This window comes from Phocoena phocoena, chromosome 17 (assembly GCF_963924675.1).
Source record: "Phocoena phocoena chromosome 17, mPhoPho1.1, whole genome shotgun sequence".
NCBI lineage: Eukaryota > Metazoa > Chordata > Mammalia > Artiodactyla > Phocoenidae > Phocoena > Phocoena phocoena.
Window position 1 is genome coordinate 6,705,940 of NC_089235.1, and position 26,723 is coordinate 6,732,662.

The 26,723-nt window shown below is 40.6% G+C and overlaps 1 protein-coding gene across 1 annotated transcript in view; it reads right to left on the reverse strand.

The window, feature by feature from the left end:
- Window positions 1-5,338: 5,338 nt before the first annotated feature.
- TOX (thymocyte selection associated high mobility group box) overlaps window positions 5,339-26,723 on the reverse strand; it is a 302,115-nt gene continuing 280,730 nt past the window's right edge. Inside the window, exons 6-9 of the mRNA XM_065895390.1 lie at window positions 26,493-26,573; window positions 13,597-13,962; window positions 6,673-6,818; window positions 5,339-6,338 (exon numbers count right to left, since the gene is read on the reverse strand). Of these exons, the coding sequence (XP_065751462.1) occupies window positions 6,302-6,338; window positions 6,673-6,818; window positions 13,597-13,962; window positions 26,493-26,573 (630 nt within the window). The 3' untranslated portion in view covers window positions 5,339-6,301. The remainder of the gene's footprint in view (window positions 6,339-6,672; window positions 6,819-13,596; window positions 13,963-26,492; window positions 26,574-26,723) is intronic.

Consider the following 26,723-nt stretch of genomic DNA (forward strand, 5'->3'; position numbering starts at 1 on the left):
AACACTGGGCCCTTTATAGCCTGATGTCTAACTACATTGGAATGTTATTCTTTCCATTGCCTTTGTGACTGTACTTGGATTTGAGACTACCGGGTCTTGTTCCAGTACAAAACTTAATCTGCCCTTTCTTTTACGGACTTCAAAACATCCAAATCTGTCTTATTCTACAGGTTTCCACCGAATCAAAATGCGAGGTGCATCTTTTACCAAGTGCCTCTGTCCCCTTGCAGAGTCCTAGCGAGGAACCCCCGTTCACAGGGTAAAGATGAACGGCCAGCACTGAACTTTCCCCAGCGTCCCACCGTAGGGCCCTTGCCCAGCCTGTGGCCAATAGGACGTGCGCCAGTCTGAGGAAACAGGACATTAGTTTTGGAAATCTGATGGTACTAAGCCTTTGATCGCCAATTTCTAACTGTCTTGAAAACCTTTTTCGCCTTCCAACAGTTGCACACTGTGGTTTTTTGTCTGTGCGAGGTGACTTCACGGCACCGGCACTCTCTGTGTGGGGAATGCATTCATCTAGCACCCAAACCACCTACCGACTTCCGGGACCTCTTATCAGCTAAGCCATCGGCCACGAGCTGACATTTCAGCATTCAGAAGCTCCCCACTCCCACCTTAAAAAAAAAAAGTGACAGGAGGAGAAAAAGGCTCATTTGGCAATAGTTTGCTCTTGCTTTTTGGCCTGGAGAAAGACATTCAAAGTGGTAAAAGATTGTTTAGTAACAGCTGGCGAGCACCAGGGTGTGAGGCTGATTTTCAGATATGACAGGCACTTACAGGAATGCTGCCAGATACAGCTGTTTAAAAGCTTTAATAAACAGCAAGTCAATACTAATCTTTGCCAAATTAATCTTTTCCCTGACAGCCCATCAGAGCAATTGCGCTTAGGCTTATTGTAATCACACAATTGTCAAACAGGGACGCTGCAGCCTTTAAAATACTGTAGTTTGGTTTAGTCTCTCTTTAGAATGATTTTTTTTTTCTTTCTGTATGTAGAATTATGTCTTTCCATTTCATTTCCAGTCACTATTTTTTTTTTTTTTTTCTGGTCTCATGTCAGAGTGAATGAAATTTCACTTTCAAATGTCTTTGCTGGCAAGCTGTTAATAAAATGTGAAATGACGACAGTTGAGGATGCGCGCTGGTGGGTTCAGATAATGAGGCACAAGTCTGACCAGTGCTGACAAATTACACGTCTCTGTCCTCAGGGGTCTCCAGGTCCAGAGCAAGCACTTCGTCTTCACCTCCTACCTCCTACAATGTAATCTGCTTCTGGATGCAAAGGACAAGATGCTGGCTGCGTAAGAAAAGAGAAAACAGGCTCATGTCGCTGTAGACACACGTGTTGCAGAGCGTGTCTATCTTGCGTTAGAAGTGACCCCTCCCTCCCGCAGCTCCCAGCCTCCCTCCTTCGGAACTGTGATATCAGGTGGCTCCCATGCTCTTTGCACAAGCAATAGTCTTGTGTGAAGATTTGGAAACTTGTCTGTGAGGGAAGGCTCTTCCACGCTGGGACCTGGTCCAAAACAGACCTAGGGAAATCTCCTTTGAGCATCTTTCAAAAAAAGGACGGTTACCAGGGGGGAAATCGGGGGTGGGGGTGGGGGGATAAATTGGGAAATTAGTGTTGACATAGACACACTACTATCTATAAAATAGATAACTAATAAGGACCTACTATACAGCACAGGGAACTCTACTCAATACTCTGTAGTGGCCTATATGGGAAAAGAATCTAAAAAGTGGATACAGTATATGTATAACTGATTCACTTTGCTGTACAGCGGAAACTAACACAACATTGTAAATCAACTATACTCCAATAAAAAAATTTAAAAATAGTTAAAAAAAGGACCACTTCTTCTCATCCTGGTGTAATTTAAATAGAGTCCAGGATAAAGGGTCTTTTATTTGTTACAACAAGTCATACTTGCACTTGGTAATTAGAAAAACAACCCAGCATCCCGTTCATCAGTGTTTTAATTTAGCATTCTATAAACTTGGCTCCTGAAATTTCTCTCCTGCGCTCAACACTCCTACTTGTCTGACACCTTTTTTTCTCCTTGGCTTCTCATTTTCTCGATGAGACTAGTGTATGTTCCATCTTTTATTTTGTTTGTAACTAGAAACTCTTGTTTGATTATGTAGACCCAAAGAATACAGCATAACTCATTCTAAAATTCCTTCTTTCAATCTTTTTGTAACCTTAGGTTACAAAAAAAATTTTAATAAAAAATTTCCATTCTTCTTCACCTCCCAGTTCTCGTCTGTAATATTTAATTCCCTTCTATATTTAAAGGGCTTTTAAATGATCAAGAAAACACCATAGAACTGCTATGTGATGAGGATAGTTTGTGATGTGCCACTGACTTTTCTACATATCATTGTATTTATTGTACACCTACTATGCGCTATGACATTCCAAGTTGCTTTGGAGGTAAAGAAGTTATTCTATCTTAGGGAAACAGATTTGTACTGTTGGGTGACTCACATGGATTCACCCATTAGGTGACTCAGGGTAATAAATGTTTGGGGATTAAACTTATGATGTGAATTCTGTACCTTGCCTTGCCATTATTTCAATGTTCCGCCATCAGCAAAACAGGTGAATTTCTCTGTGTTTCTGTAGTTACCTTAAAATGAGAGTTATGAATGGAATAAGAAAATGCAGGTCAAATCCCCTTTCAACAAATAAGCATTAAGAGAACATCTGTGTGTAACAAAAACTTTCATGTTCCAGCAGATAATCATTACAAATTTCCGCATTAATTTTTTTAATATAACAAAGAAATAGGACGTTTATTGGGGTTTCCTGGAATCTGGTAATTTGAAATATTCTTTGTTTGGTTGAACGTAGCTGTCTGGGACTGACTGGAAGTGGGGCATCTTGTAAACAAGCACAACATTACTTCTTTGAGTCTTTTCTCTTGGGACTTTGTAAAGAACTTCTAACTCCATCTGAAATCATATCGACGTTGTATCCGAAATCCCATCGTCTCTAGTTCTCAACCATATTGGGTGGAACCGTATGAAATTGCCGTTTTGTAGGTAAAGGGGTTGTAGGTAAAGGGGTTGTAGGTAAAGGGGTTGTATATGGGCAATTTCATACGGCTAAATCTAATTACCTTCCAAACATGTGTGGCAACTCTCTTGCAAAAGGCTAAAGGTCCACAGGAAAGGTAAATGGATTGTTGATGTGCCTATTTTAAATTTTGAATTCATAAATTAAAAAAATTTCTTAGCAATGAATCTGAGTCAGGACACACAGTTCTTTGTTGTCAGGACACACAGTTCTTTTTTGTCATGACCGTTGACGGACCACTGATGCCTCAGTCAGAAGGGACTCCTTTCCTTTAAGGCAACAAGGTAGAAACAATCACAGAGCCCAGCTTTCATCCTTAGCTCTGTTCGATAATTTGCGTAGCTGAAAGTCATTATTTGACTGTTTTTCCATTGTCAACTCATTCACATTAGAATGGGAATTGGGATTTTAGATTATTCTTTCTTGTGGATGTTAGAGAGACAACTCAACCTCTCCTAGCCGCTGTCACACCTTTTTGTCTTTTTTCTTTTCTAATGAGTTATAATTTTGACTTTGGTGTGTTGGAAAAGATATTCGATGATCAGCATTATTGTTGAGTCTCTCAGAATGCTTTTACTGGAGGTCCCGGGATCCTGCGGAAGGCTACATAGCAGGGAACTCGGTGGACACCATCACTGGCCCTTACAGTTACAAGCTAGTAGCTGCTGGGCTCAGGCTGGATTCTGGGTTCCTTAAAAGTAGAGGATTTCTCAGGCAACACCTGACAGAGGGCGTTCTCAGTGTTTCAGGAAGGAACGCCTGTGGCTGGGGCAGCTGTTCATCCTTTCTGTGCCCGATCGCTTCTGCCATGAAATTTATTTAGGATCCCTCATCTGGCTGGGTCTGTCTTTCAGAGATTGATGGATATCCAAATAGAATATGGTCATGCATGGTCAGAATTTTAATTTATGATTTTTTTTTATTTATATTTATTTTTTACTGTTTTTGGTATCGAGTTTCAATACTCTCTCTACCCTGGTTGCACACCTGCTCTAGAAAAACTGTAAACAACATTGTACTTTCCTGTACAACCCACCTGTCAGAGCCAAAGCTGGTTGTTCTCACCCCGGTAATTACCTTCTCAGTTTAGACTTAACACAAGGGCAAATGTTACTTTATCATAATATAATAAATAAAAGACATTAGGTAATTAGTAGCGCTGGTATATTTCTAAAATACTAAACAGACAAACAATAAACTGTGAACTTAACCACATGAGTTCTTATACAGTTTCAAGACAGGAAAATTAGAGCTCTCAGCTACAGTCATTTTAATAATCACGTTGGATCTGCATTATTTATTTGTTATTACATGCTCAGCTGATTCAAGGTTGTACAATGCCTACAATCATTCCAAAGCAAGCATACCTTTTGTCTTTTTAATTCTGACTGGATTACACAGTGCATATATTTGTATTTAGTTAAATTGCTAAGTTTATTTCACACATTCCACGAAAAAGACATCAGCCATTCTCTTGATTTCTAACCAGACTAGCTTTCTTGATAGAACCCTCTGTAAGGGTGTAATTTGCTCTTTTGGATGTAAAAGCTATGCAAACCTTCAGCCAGATTCTCAATGCTTTTTGTTCTTTAGCAGATCTCCAGTACCCTCAGAATTCTCTTGGAAGACCCAGGAATTCTGAAAAGACAGTAGCTTGTAGAGGCACAAATGACAGCAAGAACCTCAATTTCTATCAACGGTTTTCGAATTGGGACTGCTTCCCCTTTCCTGTTTCCTGTCTGGTTACTCACCTTTCATTTTTAGATATATTCTTGACAGTATGCTTCCCCTTTCATTCCTCCCCCCCAACCCCCGGTTTAATTCCTAAATGTTTTCTGGATTTTGTGAAAAGCATGCAGCTTGCAGAATTTGATTGATTTGACTTTAATTCTTTTTTGTGGGGAGGGGAGGGAGTTTACAGATTGACTAAAACCAGCTGAGAACCAAGAAGCCACCTTTTTCTTTCAGATAGAGACCCATCTGTTTAGCCTTGGAGCCTATGTGACTTTTAGGGCGATTCTCTGTTCTATTTTATGAAGAAAGTTCTTAAATATCATAGTTTTTCGTTTGTGTCAACCAAAGAAATATAGAAATAAGGGTTGGTTACTTTAGCTTGCTGCTAAAATGAAAAGTAGATTTGGCTTTATTCACTGTAAAAACTAAAGTATTCACACCAAGCGTGAATTTTTTTTTTTTTTTTGCCAGCAAAAGTTAAAACATCAAAGAAACCTCTTTCAAATACTAACAAATTTACTTACAAACACCTATATTTATTATTTCATAAATAGGCGCAACAGTTTCCATAAAAAAAGATTAAATACAGACACAGTATGAAGAAATAATGATACAGAGCCGCATGTAAAGGTTATAATTTAGCTGTTTCCAATCTGTTTCTGCATCTAATAAAATACCATGTAAGCATTTGGCAGTTTTATACATAAAAGGACTTAAATGACATTTACTAACCATTACACAAAAAGTGATACAAAAAAGCAATTTTTCTGCAGTACAAAATAAACGTGTTTGCACTTCCCTTCACACTAGTTTCTTTTTGTCTGATCAATGAGACAAAGCCAATTTGTTTTTAAATGAAAATCGTTTGGGAATACGGTTTTTTTTTCAAATATTTTGAAAATATAGAACTATTAGTCAGTTGTTTTAAAAATGAAGTAAAAATATGAATGTTTGCCAATTTAACCCCTATTGTGAAATCAATAAACTGGAATGAGCCAGTTTCAAATCACAATTTAGCTACAAAAACATTCACATTTTATACTCTAGGAGAGTGTGACATAGATGCTATTTACAAACTTGCTATGACTGCTACATCAAGCCATTTAAAAAGTCTTTAGTAGTTTCATATAAACACCCATTATGAAAACCAATGGAAAATCCAGGACTTTTATCCAAGACATCTATAGTTGCTAAGGCAGTTACTATAGCGCAGCACTTCACAGCAAAAAACCAACATAAAATCTGAATGGTCCAAATTTCCTTCAGGGAAGAAGAAAAACAATGTCCATAAAGGATTAAAAAAATAATAAAGAAGCATGACTATTTCTTCCAGAGTGGGTGACCCACAAGCTCAAATGGTCCTAAGCGCTTAGCAACTTGTATTTTTCTAATAAAATGGAGAACTGCCTTGACTATACAAAGCAATCCACGGTGAAAAGACTTCCCTGAATGCCTCAGTGGAAAGAAGAGGTGTTCGGATTTTCAGGTAAGGTACAGTGCTTTGTCCCTCTGCATGCCCCTGTGCGAAGAGAAAACAGACAAATGATGCCTTGTTAACAGGACAGCCTTGCTACAGGTGACCAAGGGGGACGTGTCTATCTGCTCTAGCTTGAGGGGTGGAGTTGGGCACTGGGAAAGTGCACAGTAAAAGCCAACAGGATCTAAAGTCATTTATTCTTGGAATGGTTGGAAGGATGCTTAAAAATTTCTGCTTTCACGAACACGGAACCGTTCTAGATTATCTTTTGTAAAGCAGGAAGAAATGACGGATCTTTCCAACGACCAGAGAGCAGGGCACAACATGCCTGCTAGGAGAGCTGTCTGCCACCAGGTGGCGATGGCTGGCCACTTACCCACTACTGCAGTAGTCATTCCAGTCCACGGGCTGGGCGGGAGGATTTCTGCACCCAGAGCGCACATATTCCATGGCCTGGGTGACCACTTGTGCAGCTGTAGACGTAGGATTGATTATAGTCTGATAGTCGGGAAGATTAAATCCCTGAAAGGGAAAGCAAGTCCACAAATAAGGATCAAAGTGCCTTTTTAAGGAGAAAAGCACCTAAATATTTGTCCATTGTTTGCAAACACTACTGCCTTCTTGCTAGTGTCCCTGAAAGGGCAAGCTTATCCCAAGGACGCAGAAAACTTAAAACAAAGATGGAAAGGAAGTGCCCACCACCCATCCTTTTTACCTTTCCTTCATTTAACCATGTGCTAGAAAACCTTGAATTATACTCTTGAGCAGATAAATTGAATTTAGAAGCAATTTAAAATTTAGAAAAGCCAACTCAATCAAAACAAAGGGGAAAGGCCCTAAACCCCTCAGAGTTTATGTTTTCTATCAAACCTAAGGATGCATTAATAGTTAATCCCCAGAATATGCAACAGAATCTTTTTTGAAGGATCCAGGCAGCAGGTGGCTGAGTGTTTTATTAGACTACACCTATTCACATATTGTGCTCAAAACTCTTTTTCTTCAGTCAATCACAAAGGGACCATCTGCTTCTTCTTTTATTTGTACTTCTTTCTCAGCTAAAAATTTCAACCAAAGCTTTTTAACAGTTGTTGGACTAATATAGGGAAGGAGATTCAAAACAACTTGCCAGTGGAAAACACAGAGAAGGAAAAGTATAAGATAGAGCAAATATTTTTAAATTGAAAAGTCTATTAACTAAATAATAATCAGACTTCAGGAAGGTTCTTTTAATACACTGGTATGGTGAAGTGTTGACTGTTAATCCTTGCAGAGCTATTAAAAATTCAAGGACAGAATCTCTGAAGTAGATAGCTATATCTGGTAAACAAAAAGCATTACACGCTAAGGTTTATTTTTAGCTTATCTGGTGAATTCAAGAGCAGCATAAGCAAGCTTTACTGGAAATGACCAGAAAGGCAACTTAATTAATCTTGTGGCTGTCTCTTTTTGCAGCCGATTTCATACATGGTTCTTAACCACCGAAAGATCAAGGGATTTGAAAACAATTCATTCTCTATTTACTTGCAGGGAGCTTCTTTTGAAGGTATATTATTGTTGAGATTTTCACCTTTTTAAAAAAATTCAGCAGAATGAACAGAAAATTGATTTTCAACTATGGCTGTTTCCTTAGACTTTCACTCATTTGAGGGTACCTTGGGTAAAGACTCAAAGACATCTATTATCAAATGTCCTCAATTCTCAGTATTGGCTTTAAGATATTAATTTATTTTCCATTCAAGTGATAAAGACTTCAAGCCAATGTCCACACAAACTCCCACCAAAGCTGCTCATGAAAGACAAATCATTGAAAAGTAGAGTATTCAGCCAGCTGCGCTATTTGACCTCACACAGACTAGAAGGAATAGAATGTTTCCTAAACTAACAACTGGCTTGTGGGAGGTAAGTTAGTTTATGCAGACACCACCTGCAGCTCCAGCCATAAACATTTTCCAAAATAGGGGGGTGAGAAGTGAGAGGTATATAACTGGATATTTGGTTCTCCAGGCCTTTCCAGGCTGGCATCCTCTCTTTCTCCAGACCATCCTGTACCTCTGTGACACAAGGAGTTTCACTGGCTTCGGCAAACTCTATCCGTTTCATTATGGTCCCATAATGTCTTTATGGGGCTCACTGTCCAGCTTTCTGGACCTCTTCCCCGAGTGTCTCATGTGATGCTGTGTGATGCTAGGCAGACAGCAGGAAAACGTCCCCAGAGAGAAGAGCCTCGCGCTGACTCTTATTTCAGCCCCGTCATCAGGGCTGCCCAGTGACCAGAGTGTTTGTGTTGCTTACTGGATATTCTCAGGGTCGAACCCACAGTAGTGGGTCAATAAATCATGTGTTCCAATAAATAAATTTTAACATTGACTATCTGATGCTAATCTTGGAAAGGCCTGGGGAATATAATTGTGTAAATACCAAGGCTTTCCTATCTTTTTATTTATGTAAAGTTCTCCATGTTGGTTTTTTGCACAATCAACAATACGTAACCTAAAAGTAAGTAAGTCTCAAAAACAGAGTAGTTGAAAATATCTCGCGTTGAAGGTATGGAAACATATGAGAAAGCAAAAAATAAATAAAAATCAATCAACCTGCTTCCACCCAACACCACACAATCAAAAAACGGAAATGACCATTGTTTTTTTTTTTCCTATCCAATGAACATGGTCCCTCAAGCTTGGGAGAGAGAATATCAGGAGAACATTAATTTTTAAGTGATCACTTTAAGACTAAATGGGTAACTTCAGTTTATAAAACCAAAATTATGTGTTATCTACAAAGCTCAAAGATTTAAAATTCAGCTAACTTCAATGCCTAAATTTAAGATCACTAGTATTAAAACAACCAAGGACCAAGAAAAATACAAGCAAAGCCTGAAGACCATTATTTCACTTGCTTTCAATTTAGAAAATGAGACATTCTTCTGAAGACTGTATTAAGAGATGCTGAGGTCAAACCCAGAACTATGGACGTTTTTATTACTGATGTAAATATGAAACAACAATGATGATATAAATTTTTGAAAAACTGTTTGCTTAGCAGTCTAATTAAACAAGGCCGAATATTTTGCATCTTAATGCTCAAGAGAAAAATCACCAACTGTTTTGTAGCATGCCTGGAATTTTAAATTTCATTTTCTGGTGCCAGATTGAAATAAAAATAGGAAACATGATAAAGATTAATTTGATGTCAGAAGGGACATTTGCTCTTTAATTAGATTTCTGTAGCCCTAGCAGTTTTGTTGTGCCACCACAGCAAGTCCTAAAAAAGCCTGCAGCAATACCAAACAGTGATCTTCATATCCACACTTTACTGGGAACTAATTTCATTTCCTGCCTGTCTGGAGAGGTATTTTCAACAGGCATCAATGTTTTTGTCTTCACAACTGATTTATTCATCAATCTCAATGTGATTTTTTTAAACCTTTAAATTATACCCACATCCTAAAGCAGCTGTTTATTACACAAGGAAATTGAAAATCTGTCTGTGTGATACCATACAAAGATTTTTTTCTTAAGGTTATAAAGGAAGTTGACAGATATTAATGATTTTTTTTCTCTTAACATCATTCGACAATATAGTGAACAAAAAAAAGAAGAACATTGGACCAAAAAAAGCCCAGGTCTATGGGCTTACTGTATAAAATATTATTCCAGGAAAAAAAAACAAAACAAAAAACGATTACTCCTGGTGGACTATACAATCATTTTTGCGGGATACATTCATTTTCCAAAGGATAATAAAATAACTAAAGTAATACTGAAATATGAAACTCTACTTTAAAAATACAGGAGCCATTAACTTTCTCCTTCTCTTTTTTTCTTTGTTTGGTGTTTGAAAATGGGAACATGGCCCCCGTGCCCAGGAAGCAAACATTGTCAGGATAAAGATGATGGACCAGACAGGTCGAATCCCATTCATTAGCTCTACAACCACAGGCTAAAGACCCACTTGGATGACATGAACACTGGCCCCACAGACCGCTGTGACTGTAATAAGCTGAGTGACATGGAGCGGTGATGGACTCTCTGATCCTGATTGTAGGGCTGTCAACTCGTTGGGGCTTCCAGCCCCCTTAACCTGCAGGATCCTACTCCAGTGACCTACCCATGAATCTGACCTCATTGCCCACCACTCGCCCTTCCTTGCCAGGCTCCCCACTGGCCTCCTTTCCACATCTGCACAAGCCACACCCCTCCCAGTTAGGTCCTCCAGCCAGGAGCCCCTTTTCCTTGCTACTGCTCTCTGCTGGTATCTACCCTTCCCACCTTCTGATTCTTTTTTTTTTTTTGCGGTACGCGGGCCTCTCCCGTTGCGGAGCACAGGCTCCGGACGCGCAGGCTCAGCGGCCATGGCTCACGGGCCCAGCCGCTCCGCGGTATGTGGGATCTTCCCGGACCAGGGCACGAACCCGCGTCCCCTGCATCGGCAGGCGGACTCTCAACCACTGCGCCACCAGGGAAGCCTGCAACTTCTGATTCTTAAAGGCTGCTTCCTCTTCTCATCCACCTGCTCTTGAGAGGGGCCTTCTTTATCCATCCCAGCAAAAGACCTGCCGTTCCTCCACACACCCTGCAGCTTGCCCCCTTGTTTTACTTTTTCCATGGGATCCTAGTTATTTATCTGTTTATCTTATTACTACCTGCCACCTCCCCGCCCCAACTCTGATGTGAGCTCCATGCGTGCACAACTCACTCAATTTCTAGAGCCCTGACAGTGCCTGGCACACGTTAAAGGGTTCAATTAATCTTTTTTGAATAAATGAAAAGATTTAAAACTTCCAAGGATTTGAGATTCTACAAACAAGCTTGTAATTTCTTCCAATATTTAAACTTTTACTACTAATTTTTTATTCACTCATTTGTTCATTTGTCCCTTCAACAATTATTTTATTGACTGTCTACAATGATCAAGGCATCGTTAAAAGTGAGTTCAGTCACTGTGGTCTCTGCAGCTGTACTGCCTCTCCATTTTGGGTTCATGCCACTTTGTCTTCTATTATTAATGTAAATTGAAATCAGGTCCTACCGTCTCAATTAAGAACACTTTCTGACTTAAAGACTGATGAGTAACTTGTCCAATGTAATCCGTTCTATTTTTTCCTATTCAGTTAAGATTCTATACGGAAAGACACATCTCTTAAGTTTCCGTGTGTGGCCTTAAGCAATTTTGAAATGTTGGTCACAGCCAGCTCATCGAAGGTATGAGTATAAATGGAAAATGAACTGTCTCTGAGTGGATACATTAGTAGAAAGGCATTCTCTCTGCACAGAGCTCTGGCCCTCAGCTCGGGGAGGGGACCGTGACTTCCGTATTCTTTTCTCTGAGGAGAAACACCCCTCACTACAGCAGCACACCTAGGCAGGACTCGAAACACGTGACCGAAGGTCGAGTCCCTCGAGGTATTAGCTCTTCACTCAAACACTACTGGTTCATTAAAATGCGAGGACACCCAAAGAGTGTCCCTCTTATTGAGAGTAACATCTGATGGAAAGAATGGCAATTGGACCCTTTGAATATCACTTGCTGGTCACAAACCCCGCTGTAGACAAGGCAAGGTGGTGGATGGAGGTTGGCTTTCCCCAGTGGGTCGACAGACAGTCTGCTGACAGGTAAGTCAGTTGTCTGAGCTTTATCAATATCCTTGGCTTAGGGACCAAAGAAGACTTCAGTAAAGAGATGAGTCCTTTGCTCTCCACAACCATTCAATCTCAGAACTAACTAGGATGTAAAGACCCTCCCAATTCTCAGAAGAAACTGTTAAGAATTTACAAGAATGATTAAGAGTGAGAGGCCTAGCGTTTAAGACTCCAGGCTCTGGGCTTCCCTGGTGGTACAGTGGTTGGGAATCTGCCTACGAATGCAGGGGACACGGGTTCCAGCCCTAGGTCCGGGAAGATCCCACATGCTGTGGAGCAACTAAGCCTGTGCGCCACAACTACTGAAGCCTGTGTGCCTAGAGCCCGAGCTCCGCAACAAGAGAAGCCACCGCAATGAGAATCCCGCGCACCGCAACGAAGAGTAGCCCTCGCTCGCCGCAACTAGAGGAAACCCACACACAGCAACGAAGACCCAACGCAGCCAAAAATAAATTAAAAAAAAAAAATCCAGGCTCTGATTGCTGAACAGAGTTGGGTTTGAATTCCAGCTCTGACCTTACGGGCATGTTACTCAACTCTGCTGAGCTTGAGTCGCCTCACCTGTGAGATGAAGGCAACATCAGGACCTGCGCTGTAAATTTTCTGAAATTAAAGATGAGGTAGGGTAACGTCTTAAGGTTGGTCACTGTCACCTCCTGGAAACCCTGTCTATGACAGCAGCACCAAGGATGAATTTACTATATTTGACTGCTGTCTGCCTCCTCTCCACCCCACTGTGGCAAACTCTAGGCTCCAAGTCCACAGAGGGCTAGATATCGCTCCCACAGGAAGACTGTGCTTGCACATTTAATTACAGCTCTGGGACAACAGAGTCATTGGATTATAAAAGTGAGAGATTAATTTGATATGTTTTATAGGCTTTACCTTGATCTCTTTTGTTAAAACAAGCTTTTAGGATTTTTAAATGCTTTACGTTCAGTTTACATCATTTGCTCCTTATTCCCAAATTTTAAAATAACACCAAAATCCAAAAGGAAAAATTGACTTCAAAGAAAAGTTAAGATTGCACACAAATGTTTTCCATCACTGGGGGGTGGGCAGGGAGGCTTCCAAACCTCCTGTGTTTTCTAATCTATGTAGAAGCCAGATATCCATTTTTAAATAAAACTCTGGTTAACATTTTCATTTCTTAGGACTCTTAAGGGTGCACCAAATTTGATATTTCTGACTAGAAATAGTGGGCCTGATTTCATCTTGCAGCATTTACTGGACTCAACGGGCATATCATCAAGGCTTTCTCATTTCCAAACAACACAGGCATATATTTTAAAGGCAGACTTCTCAACCCCAAAGAGATCTTTAGCAGTAGTGGCATCCGAAAACAACAAATGTACTTTACTCAAGAGGCAGAAAACAGGAAGGGTGATTAGAAACATGAAGCAAAACGGGTATCATGGGAAAGAAGCCAGGGATTATGAAAAGCAGAAGCTACTGTGATCGTATGAGGCTGCCCAATTCCCCTGTGAATTACTTTTCGGGAAGCAGATATTTGTTGAAGATCTTCCATTCTCTCTCCACTTAAACAGAAGACCGGACAAGCCCCCCCCCTCCCGCCGCCGCTGGATGAACAGACCCTCCAGCAGCTCCGAAGGGGAGTCCAGCGCGCGGCGCGGCGCGGCGCGGTGCGGAGCGGCACGTACCTGCTGCATGGCGGGGGAGTGTAAGGCGGGCTGGACCTGCACGGGGAGCTGGGGGCCAAGGGGCTGCTGCATGTTCAGATGCTGGTGAAGAGGGGGGCTGATCTGGAGGGGAGGAGCGGGGGACACGGCCATGTTTGCTATAGAGACAGTCACTGGCATTTGGTTATTGGCCTTGGGGGCTATGCTCCTGGGGAGACTGGGATGCATGGTGGTTAGGTGAGGGTTCATTCCTGGTTGTTGGTGATAGTGAGAACTTAGGTACAGAGCTGAGTGGGCCTGGCTGGGCCCAGGGAACACTGACGGCGGCTTTGAATTGACCAGCTGCGGAGGCTGAGATGTCTTCACGTCAACGGGTTCGCTGTAGCTCTGCGGAGGAACAAACAAGAGCAGAGTTAAGAGACAGACACACGGGGGTTGCTTTTCCTTAGGAAGATGCTCTGAGTTCACTCGTGAACGGTCACGTGAATCAACACCTGTTACTACTCCTGACTCTCAAAAACCCCTCCTTCATCACTTGCCACGTGACTTTATGCAAGTCTGAGCTCATTGCACCTCTTTTATGAGGTGCGACGTATGATGACATCCTTTTTTCTTTGCTTAAATGCTAAGCTCTAATTTGGTGACTTTTCTCATCATCCAAAGAGAGAGAAAAAGATGAGGGGTGGGGTGGATGCCATCAGTGCCCTAATAGGAATTACCAGCCAGTGTGGCTCACTTGGAAAGGAAGTCACTTCTGGAGTTGTTCTGTTGATTGTATGTTTAGTTTTTTATTTTTCCTTTTTATATTCTCAGAGAGCCTTGGCATAGATATTTGCACAAAGAAACAAAGTTGGTTGATGGAACTGGATAAGGAAGAAAAGAGTTCAAAAATACCTTTCTGAAGTCATATAAAACCACATTAATATATCTTCAAAGTAACCATAGAACACGTTTTGATTTTTTGAAGAGTTGGTGATGAATTATCCTCAATAATGAACTGGATAAAAATAATCTCTCTTAGAAATTTTAGACTCCATCATAAATTAATATAATTTTGCCCTAACTTTTTTCACACCTTCACACGGTCATTTCCTAATAATCTTTTAATTGACTTAAAAACTAGACATTTCAGTGGAAGCTGAAAAGCATCAAGAATGAACCCCAAAGCATTTCTTCTTGGGCATGAACCTGCCTACTTCTGGTGAGAGGAAGAGGCTGATAAACAAATGGTGAAAGGTGAGACCAGCTGGAGAAAGAAAATGCTGAAATGTCCTTCTGGAGAAAAAAGTCACTTGGTCAAAACAAGGTCTTGAGGATGCCTCTGTGCCCTTGTTCTGTGACCTTGATGTCATGCTTCTTCCGTTGATAAGTCAGCATGAGCTTCTTGTTACCCAGAACTGTAGGGCCTTCCTGGGCTCCCCTGGCTGGGTCTCCGCACAGCACCGTGGACAGACAGGCACGTTCACGAGTCTGGCTCATCATGCACAGCGACGTGAAACTCCGCGTGGGAACTTCATTGCACAAGGCGGCCAGCAACACAACTCATTTCCTCCCAACGGTGTAGGAAAACTGAGTGAGAGCCGCAGGAAGAACGGCGCTGCACGTGTGCTGAGCGGAGGAGGCCAGGCTGGGGTGAGCACTGGTGGCCTCACATCCTCTCCCTGTGGGAAGGACGCGACTGCCATCTCTAAAAACATGTCAGCCATGGAGACATGGGGTCCTGTGAGACTCTGATTTTACTCCAGGCAGAGTAGATAGTAAGGTGAACCCTAAAGAATCCAAGCTCCTCTAAAGAATCCTCTCGTTATATTTTTCTCTGTGTTAGTAGTGATGCAGATTTTCTGAAATAGGAATAGACATGCAGACTCCCTGCTTTCCGCATTAACATGAAAAAGGTCAAAAACTGTTCACAAAAATTTTCAAGGGGAGGCTTTAGACCAAAGAAGCTTTATGAAATGTAGTACCTAAAAGGTGCTTTCAATTAAAAAAAAAAAACTTAAGTCATTTTCTTTTTTTGGTTCCATTTAAAAATTCTTATTGTTGATGTGCAGAGCAGTGAACAATTCAAGGAAAAGGTCAAATGGGTTAACTCAGGCTGTGTAAACAGCGACTAGCTTTACATCAGAATAACAGGTACTGCAGTGATATGCCTCAAAAGTCATTCCATATATGCCAAGGAGATTATGCGCTTATTGTGTGTCTGTGCGTTTAAGTCACGAGGCAAAGTGTTTTCATTGTGTTTGCATTCCCTCTTCTCTGACCTAGCACAGAAGGGCTAATTTCATATTTAGTTACATACCGCATCAACTTCATGCAGGAAAGGAACAGTTACACAATGACCAGATAGCTACAAAAATTAATACATGTTAGTGTGTCTTCTTTTTGGCCTTATAGTTGCTTTCATTTAAACAGGAGAAAAATCACTCACAAGTCCCATACTGCCCAAACTATAAAATCTATGGAGTTGTAAAATGTTTTCACTTTGTATTTCTGTAGCCAATAATCGCATCATTATCTAGTGATATGGTACACACAGAGCAGTGGATAGGCAGCCTGGGCTTGTATGAACACATATGTGTGTATGGGAACACAGCATGACAGGTTCAGATATGATCATACGATCGTCCCAGGAATTCCAACAAGGCAATTAAAAACATATTTAAATTAAACAAACCTAAAGGGATATACTTATGCTACACTTAGAAATCACGCTTGGCAAGCAGTTGGGCTGGCTTCATGGGCCAGAAGCCAGTCCTGGCAAAGCAGCTCTAGGGACTTTGCCACTTTGCCCCCCACCGACACAGTTTCCAAGTTGTATTAGAGGGGGTTTGTGGAAACATAAATGTCCTTAAGAAACAAGTTTCCATGACAAAATATGTGTGGGAAGAGCACTGGGCCACATCAGGTTAAGAGGGTGCCTCTCCTGCAGGACTTGTCAGAGTCTTGAGTGTGTTAATGTACGCTGTGAATCTCCAAGGGACCATCACAGAAGTCTTTCCTCAGTGGGCCATTTCACTGAAATAGTCTTCAATGGAAAACACTGGTTCAGAGGAAGAATTAATAAATTACACATGCATATTTAAAATGACAAATAGAACATACATTTCAATTTAAATAGTCATATTTCTTGCCTCAAATAAACTAACTTGTATTGCCCCCAAATACATATATAAATTACATCCATCCAGGTGTAAAACCAAAATTATCCTTTGTTTCACGTTTACTGGAATACTATCTGCATAGAGAATTTCATATTCTAGGCCAAGGAGAGTGACACCACTTCCCGAAGGAATTAGGAAGTCGGTATCTTCTCAGCTATAGCCTGGAAGAGCTAAGGCATGGATACATTAAGGCAAATTCAAAATAAACCATGAACCAAATTCTCCTGAATTCCACTTTCTAAATAATAACGTGCGGTCTGATGTATAGTTAGATGACAGATAGATGTAGAGATAGAGATATAGACAGATAGATACAGAAACAGACAGCAACTTACTTGAGGTACTTTACTGCCAACCTTGAGAAGACTCCTTCCTCATAGTAACTAAACACAAAACATTTTGTCTATCCAGCCATTAGTTTGTCATTTGTCTTCTCAATTCTAAAGCATGTAGAGATCAGTAGTTAAACCTATTTTGAAATAGTAGTAGTTTTTAATCACTAGAAGGACTATAATGAAGTGAAATTAAATAGATTTCCAAAACCAAGGATTTAGACAATACTTGAAACAATTTTTAACACAGAGAGAGAAAGAATTTTTGGGAAGTTACATGTTTTCTCTATATTTTCAAAGTCGTTGAATATGACAAGATAAATAATAACACATCTAGCTACGTGCCTAAACATTGCAGGCACTCCACTGGGTGTTCTCTTCCTGCATTCTCTCTTCACCATGATGTCCTGCACCAACAGGAAAGATTTTTTTTTTTTTTCTTTTTTTTCTGGCTGCGCAGCTTGCAGGATCTTAGTTCCCCCACCAGGGATTGAACCTGGACCCCGGCAGTGAGAGCACGAATCCTAACCACTGGACCACCAGGGAATTCCCAGGAAAGGATTTTTTAAAGGTCGGGACTGGAATCTTCTGTGTCCCATGCATCTGACACAGTGCCAAGTATAGAGAAGACAAACATGTTTGTTGAGTGACTGAATGACTGTTCTTGAACAATACCGCAAGCAGTCACTGTTGCCCTAGCTGATATTCCTGACAAGACATTCTGTTCCTCTTCCTAAGGGGTAAGGAAAGATCTGAAATCTCTGAAAACCCACAGAATATCAGATTGATCTTCATTCTCTGCTCTCATCATGAACCACAACCTTCCAGAAGAAATGAGAAATTATAACCCTTAGCTTTGCCCTTTGGTTAGGTACCACGTGCTTTGTTCCCCACTGGATCTTGGGTGGATGGCAGGAAGCAGGGAAGCTTACCGTGTTTCATCCATATTTTGAGAATTTGTATCTTTATGTAGAGATTCACTCATTTAGAAAGGGAAAAAAAACTGCTTCTAGCTTCACTTCTGATGAATTCTTAATCAGACTAATACAACAGACCACCTATTAATTACAGAGATATTTTATTGTTTTGGAAGATAGGCAGAACAAGTTTGTTTTCCATAGCAAAGTGTCATGAATTCACAGCAAAGCGTCATGATTAAATGGAAATATGAAGAAATCATAAGCTTAATATACTCTCACTGTCATTTTCTTCCAATTAAACTATGAAAGCAGGGCTACTATTTTGCAAATAATTACATTGTATATGAAGATCTCTATACCTTCCATTCAGAAACCAGAATTACTTTCTCATACAGTCTAAATCATTTAAATTTGTTTCTAATCTCAAATGCATTAACCACTTTTATTTAGTGGTGTGTGCTTTGTGTCGGTCACCTGCCAAATATGACCCTATCAGTGTATACACAACTGAAAATCCACCCTCGAATGTGACATTTTCATGGGATGAATGTGTATTTGCTATTGGTTTATAAGCTCTATTTCCTGTTTTCTTTTGGGCCCCTGATTCTAAAGGATGTTTTCTATAAGCAAAATGGAATGTGTGTGTGGGGGGCACAATGAAGACCTTTTGGGTCTTTTCAGTAGTCTTTCACAAAGGGTACGACTCTATAAACATTAAGGTACTTCTTATTAATCAAGTTGTTGATTGTCCAAGATAGTTTCAATCCCATTTACTTTGTATAATGAAGATAATAGTCTATAGTCTATAATAAGAGAATAGTCTATAAATGATAGACTAGTCTAATAGATAATAGTCTATAAATAGTCTATAAATGCTCCCTTTCTGGGATAATAAGTACTATAAAAATGAAAGATTGACAAAGCAATTGTTATTTAAAACAGCAAAGTATAAACACAAGACATAAAGCTCAGTGGAAATAACAATATAGGAGGCGCTGAACCAAATCAGATTAATAGTCCATCTAATTTGATTCTTGTTTCCAGTGCTGACCAATACTTGATGCATTGGAAATTAAAAAACAAAATGTATGTACCTACTCAACTGTGCATTGTTACTTTTGGAAGGAAAATTCTTCTTGGTACTTGCAGGTGATTAGCTTACACCCTGAAGCATGAGATTTTACTATCTTTAAATCACGATCTGGGCTTACAGAGCTGCAAATTTTATGTTAACAGTCATAAAATGATCCATCCTATTTTCATATTCAGACTAAGTATTTGTCTCAATAGCTCTCTACGGCGTGAATTCTATAAGTTACTTTCATCCTGTAAAAAGAAATCATTTCTTTTGTTTCAAATTTACTATCCTTTAATTGAACTGAGAATTGTGTTTCTTTACTATCGGTCATGGCAACAGAGAACTTACTTAATTTAGTTCAACACTGTCCTATACTGTACATTATAAAAAGCTTCCATCATCCTCTGTAAGTTTCGGCACCCCAGCTCAAGGTACAGACAAAATCTCGTATTTGATGTGTGACCTTAAAGTCATGAATCTGATTACTTATACTGAACATACCAGAACATATTCATCCAAACACTGTCTCTTTCCAGGCTGGCACTTCTGAGCAGCTGTACGCTTATTTCAATAATGCTGCTTTTACTTGGAATATTTGGGAACTTCCGTACAGGATTTGCTTCAGCGCCTGTGGGACATCGCTTTACATATCCTCAGACAACTCTTTGTCTTTTGGTGGTGAATTTGATTTTTGGGAACAGCTAATAGTCACTTGAAGCCAAGTCTGTTGGATGTATATGGGTGATGTTTGGGGAAAAGAATGAGGTGTGAAAACCATGCGACAATGTTATTTGCTAAGGGGGCTCATAAACTTTTGCGGAGTACGGTTCTAAAAGAGGACCTGCCGAACGTCTTCTGAACTCTGGGGCGATCATAAAGCAAGTGTGTAGCCACCCAAGGTGAGTCCTTTGAATGCAACACTCATTTTGGGAATATAAATTCTGGTCTATGAGATAAGATAAAGCTAGTTCCAGTTGCTTTAAAGTTATACGTTGCTTTCAACGTAATTTAGGCTCATGTCCAGGAATTCCTGAGTCTATGGAAAAACTGTATTTCCTTAAGCTTTACTTAACAGTCCAACCCAAAATGACCTGAAATAGCAGGTAAAACCACTGCAGCCCAGAAACCGTAGGCTCCACAATGGAATATATTCTTGACCTTCAGACTATTCGTAGGCTCCCTCAGCTAAAGGCTCATAAAGACATTTCAATTAAGGAACCCGTGTAGGTGATTGTTTTAAATGTCTAGATCATTTTTTATCTTTATAAGAGAAAATATGTATGAAGCAAATTTTTCTTATTTTAATGCCACTTTAAAATTTTCTTTACATCAAAGCGGCCTTGCAGACATTGAAAATATGGTCCAGCTATATCGCGAATCATATACAAAACTTTCCTAGTTCTTTGCACACCTATCAATAACGTTAAACATAAAATTGATAGTAATAATAATTGCCGGTATTAAGTGCTTTCCTGTGTTCAAGATCCTGAATCATGCAGTTTATATATAGTTTCCTATTTTATTTTAATGGAAACCTAATGATGTAGCTCCTATTATCTTCTCTGTTTAACACATTAGAAAATTGAGACTTTAAATAGTTGAATAACATGCATAAAAGCAAGTAGTTAGGAAGTGAGAAACCTGGAATTTGAACCCAGATGGAGCTGCCCTGAGTGCCTGGGGATGTTTCTGCCCCCTGAGGACTCGTTTTGTGTGACACTGGTGGTGCGTTAGAGGTTTTTAATGCTTCCCTTGGTGCCTGGGGAAGCACAGGTGCTGAAGACGCCTTCAAGATCTTCTCCAAACCTTATTTATAAACCTTTGCTTCCTGCTTTTAAATTCTCAATGGAAAGAAACGGTTTGCCTAAATAATCCAAGAGTTTGGTAATGCTCCCTGTTCAGATTAAATTCCTCTAGGGTAACATGGTGTTTCCATTCTTGTTCTGGATTCAGAGAAAGCAGAGCACAAGGAACCACTGCCCATGCCTGACACCCATCATGGGGTGAACATGCCCACATATGTGTTTCTCAGACTTAGTAATGCCAAATCCACTCTTCTCTGCTACTATCTCCCGCCCTCCCTTTTCAGTTGCTTTATGACTCTTTCCTCTGCAATCCCCCCAACTTCCCTCTTTAAATCATAGAGTCTAAAACTGAACAGGTTAGTTTTTCCAGGTGTTACCCGGGCTGTGCTTGCAGCTGCCAGTGTGCTCCCTTTCCTGTGTCCTTCACTGCGCGTGTGTTTCCACGGCAGAGGGGCTGTGCTGGGCGGGTCTGTCACCGAGCAGATCTAACCCTGGGTGGGTCTGTCACTGGCTCCACGTGACTGGGTAAAGCACGTGCACAGCTGGACAGCAAGGCACAGAACAGGGCTTCCTAAACATTCCGCAGGCCCCAGCGTCCTCTGAGGGTCTCGGGCCGGCCTCTGGTGGTGGGCAGTGGGTGGAAGGGAGGGGGCAGCTTTCTACCCTCATCCCCAGCCTCATTTAAACGAGAACACCTTTACTCTTGGCTGTCTAACATGTAAGAGTTGGCACAGAATTTTACTGAGGATAATAAGAGGCCGCAGTTCTAAAGATATAAAAATTGACAGTCACCCAGGGTAGAGAAAAGCCTACAAGCTTTGGAACCGGAGAGCGAGTGTGAGCTCTCCCTCTGCTACCACCAGCCTCTCCTTCGTCTCTTAGACTCTCCAAGTCACTTAGTCTCTCTGCCTAGGGACTGTCTAGAAAATGGGGCTAAATCTCACTTCGCAGGGTTATCGTGATGATGAGTAGAAATATATGTAAAATGCCGAGCACAGCGTGGGACACATAGAAGCTACTCGATAGCAAGGTGCCATGTCTATTTGCGTTGTTACTGAAAAAACTTGGGTGTCCAGCTGAGAGTGTGTCTGTATTGTCATTTTCAAGTACGAAGGTTAGAATATTCTACTACGACTTCAATTTTATTCGGGTCCGGAGTCATGTTAATTAATATGCCGGGTTAGATGGTGTATAATTCATTTAAGCTAAAATGTAACTGAAAGGAGAGGAGCACTGTTAATCCTATGACTCAGTCTCTCGGGTGGACCAGTATTCACTGGCTGCCTCGATTTTTTGTTTATGTTCTGTAAGAAACAGCTAATTTTAGAGTAGTGAGAAGCAGTTAACTTTAGAGTACAGTTTCAAACCTCTCAAGTATCACGAAACACTCTGATCTGTTGTGCCCACCTTTGGGCTCTCAGCACCAAGCCCTGTGCCTGATGTGGAAAAGGTGTTGTGCAGCTCTGGCTGGGATGCAGACTAGGGCCTGGAGTGGAAGCAGTGAGAAGTAGCCGCCTTAACGTGGTTACACATCAGAGAGGGCAAGAGCTGTTGGCCCAGGGATACAAGGCCTTGTTGGATGAAAGACATTGCATAGAAAGTTGGTACCAAAATACGTAGCTCTGGAGGAGTAAATCAAAATTGCCAGCGAGAACCTAGGGAACTGGACACAGAGCTTTGGCTAATACGGTATTTCACTGACAAAAGTGACCTTAGGAATCCATCAACAAAACGAAAAGACAGACTGTGGAATGGGAGAAAATATTTGCCAATGATGAAACCAACAAGGGGTTAATCTCCAAAATACACAAGCAGCTCATACAACGCAATATCAAAAAACCACACAATCCAGTCAAAAAATGGGCGGAAGACCTAAATAGACATTTCTCCAAAGAAGACATACAGAGGGCCAAGAGGCACATGAAAAGATGCTCACCATGGCTAATTATTAGAGAAACGCAAATCAAAACTGCAGTGAGGTATCACCTCACATGGGTCAGAATGGCCATCATCAAAAAGTCTACAAATAACAAATGCTAGAGAGGGTGTGAAGAAAAGGGAACCTTCCTACACTGTTGGTGGGAATGTAAATCGGTGCAGCCACCATGGTAAACAATAGGGAAGTTCCTTAAAAAACTAAAAATAGAGCTACCATACAATCCAGCAATCCCACTCCTGGGCATATATCCGGAAAAGATGAAAACTCTAACTAAAAAAGATACAACGCACCCCAATGTTCATAGCAGCACTGTTTACAAAAGCCAAGACATGGAAACAACCCAAATGCCCATCAACAAATGACTGGTTTAAGAAGATGTGGTTATATATATATATATATATATATATATATATATAAAATGGAATATTACTCAGCCATAAAAAGAATGAAATACTGCCATTTGCAGCAACATGGATGGACCTAGAGATTGTCATACTAAGTGGAATCAGTTAGAGAAAGACAAATACTATATGATATCACTTGTAAGTGGAATCTAAAAATAATAAAATGAATCTAATATATACAAAACAGAAACAGACTCACAGACATAGAAAACAAACTTTGGGGAAAGGGGAAAGAAAGCGGGGGCCGGGGGGATAAATTAGGAGTATGGGAATAACAGATACAAACTACTATACATAAAATAGATAAGCAACAAGGATTTACTATGTAGAACAGGGAACTACATTTACTATCTTGTAATAACCTATAATAGAAAGTAATCTGAAAAATATATACAACTGAATCACTTTGCTACACACCTGAAACTAACACAATATTGTAAATAAACCACCTTAAGTGGGCCTAGAACAGAGAAGATCGATGCTCCATCCTGACTTCTGGGGCAGGGGGTTAGGGAAGCAGGTCGAGCGCCCTGTCAGGACCTGGGGACAACATGGCCCGGCACAAGGACTGAGGGAGCGGGAGGTCAACACAGGGCTTGGGCACTTCTTGCCTATGTGATACTTTTCCTCTTCAGTGAAATGTTGACAATCAAGCCTACTTTGAGGGGTAAGGTATGGGGAGTGAGGGAAGTCATTCACATAAAGTTATCTTTTAAAATATAAATCCGATCACGCCATCCCCCTACTGGAACCCATTCAGTGGCGTCCCTTTGTACAGAAAACGAAACCCAGCTCCTTTCACCATCCTGCAAGGCCTTCGTGACTTGGCCGCTGCCCATCTTCCCAGCTTAGTCTCAGACCACACTCCCCTGTTCACTCAGCTCCAGCCACACTGACCATTTCTCCATCCAAGGAGGTATTTTTGTCCCCCGAGCCTGCATTTGCTGCACTGCCTGGTCGGCTCTGTCCCAGGCTCCCTGTGTCCTGCAAGCTCCTGTCTTCCCTTGCTCTCAGCTCCAGGGTCATATCTTCAAAGAGGAGTCAGCAGACCACCCTATCAGATGCCTTCCTTGATTTCCCAGAAGGCTTCAATTCACAAAGATCTTGGTCATTCATTAACTTATGTTTTCACTAGTGGTCTCCCCGGACTGAAGAGAAAGTTCTTTAAGTGCAGAGGACGCACCTGCCAGTTCTCCACTGTGTCCTCCGAGCCTGGCCCAGCGCTCGGCACAGACCACATGCCCAGGGAAATTCACCAAATGAACACATGAACGAGTGAACGGAGAAGATGGAGCTCGGCTGTCACACTGTGGTTGCCTGGATTGGTGACTGTTATTACCATGTAGCATTTTATGATTGCACCTTTAGATCTTCAGATCTTTCAGAATAGGGAAATAATTTATAACATACTAAAAAAAAGTATAACAGAAAAATATATGTGTAAACATGAATGGCTGCTATTTTCCTTGTGATAATTTTAAATGGAAAAGCAATGGATTTTTATATATGTTTCTGTGTGCAATCAGCGGATAGGCTGGTAAATTTTCTGCACGTGTCTGCAAGGTTAAACTGCAAATATCCCATTCACATACAACATCAGAAGGCCATTTTTCTAACCTGGAGAGGGTGTTTATAACTATTCTGCATTTTGTATACATACAATAGATAGTTGTACATAAATAGACATTCAACAGCTCCAGCAAAATTCCTGCTGCCAAAGAGAAGAAAAACGTCAGAGTAAGCTCTAAAGAAAAGTGCTGGGTTTTTTAAAATGTAGAAATGGCAATTCGCAGCATTTATACAAATTGCCGTATACTGAGGGTTGCAACTCTGAGAATGAATAGTAAGAAAAGTTGCAGCTAAGAGCAAATCTGAGGACACTTGTTTTGAAAGTAAAGCTTAGTCAGTATTACAGCATTCTGGCAATCTGCATAACATTAACCAGAGTGCTTTGTATTGGGATTGACACTTCACGTATTGATTTTCTCATATGTAAAATGTTCTGACTAAAACTTCTATTTAAAACGCTCCAGAAGAAACTTATCTTGGATGAAGTAAGAAGAATTCATATGCCCCCTTACATCTTGGGCATATTAATCTGAATAATACCAAGTAACTGTACAACCCAATTGTTGGATGGATCTAATATTTTGCACCTTGTTTTTTTGCTATAATTTTACATACATGCTGTGAATTCTATAAATATACAGAAATGTGTGACGGTATCAGCAGAAAATGTAAACAGCTTCAAAAGGAGTTAGAAAAATGAGAAAGTGTGAGATCCATAGTGAGATAGTACAGATGAGCTAGGAATTCTAAGGTTAAATAATAAATATTAAGTTTTCCCACAATGTCATACCTTAGAAGTGGAATGCAAAGTTGCATTAGACCAACAGTGTACCGAAATTTCTTATGCATTTGTATTTTGTGCTCCTTTTTCTTCTCTGTATCATATATTCAGTATATGTTTTCCCCAAGAAAAACTAAATGATATAATTACTTTAGAGCTGTTGGAAGGGGAATGGATATTTGTGGATAAAACAGAAAGTATTTTTCATGGGTGAATGGAATGAAGTCCAGAGCCCCACCCGCACTGAGCTGGGTACCAGCCACATCTGGACTTAAGATGCCACAGTGTCCAGTCCTCACAGCTTCAGCCCTGTCTCTGAGGTTACCTGCCTGAGAAATCTATAAAAGGAGATACAGCTTTAATAATCCAACACCAAACAGAGTTAACTCTTGAGTCTTTATACCAGCAAGGGCTCGTATTTGAGATATTCTAAAGCATAAACTATTTTAGTGGTGCTTTCATTTTCAAATGAAATGATGCATTTTCTTCATTTGTTCGTTTGTTCTGGTAGGCTTACATTCTGATGATGTTGTAATGAGGCTAGGATTAAAGACAGCTGGCATCTCCTCAGCAAAGACCATTGGGATGGGGTCAGGGTGGAGGGCAATTCAAGCGTGGAACATGGTGAAACAGAAAGTTGGTTAGGGATTAAGAATGCACTGTGACTAACCCACAAAATCAGTAATCCACAGGTGGGCAACAGTACACAGAAGGATGGATGGAACGACACCAGGGGATGTTGTTCTGGTCCTCTAGGTATGAACAAATACTTTCATAACATATAGCTTTGTTTAGGATTTACTTTTTCTTTTTCAGCAAAGGAGACTGTGCAGAAATGCTACAGTAATCTTTTATGCTTTCACATGACCATCAGAGTCTGCAATGAGATGGCCACAATCCATCCCAATACCACATGGTTGCATGTTACCTTGGATACCAGGCTGGCTCTGTATGCTGCTAGTTGCTTCAGGTACTCCTTCTTCGCAGCCTCTGTTTTCTTTTTATAGACCTGTAACAACAGAGAGTCTGAAATTAGGGATTAGAAAGCGCATCTGCTTTTGTTTCCAGAGAAGTACAGCGCAGAATGATAACTGTGTGTTCGCACACACACACACTCACACACACATAATACAATAACATACATCTCCCCGAAGATCGT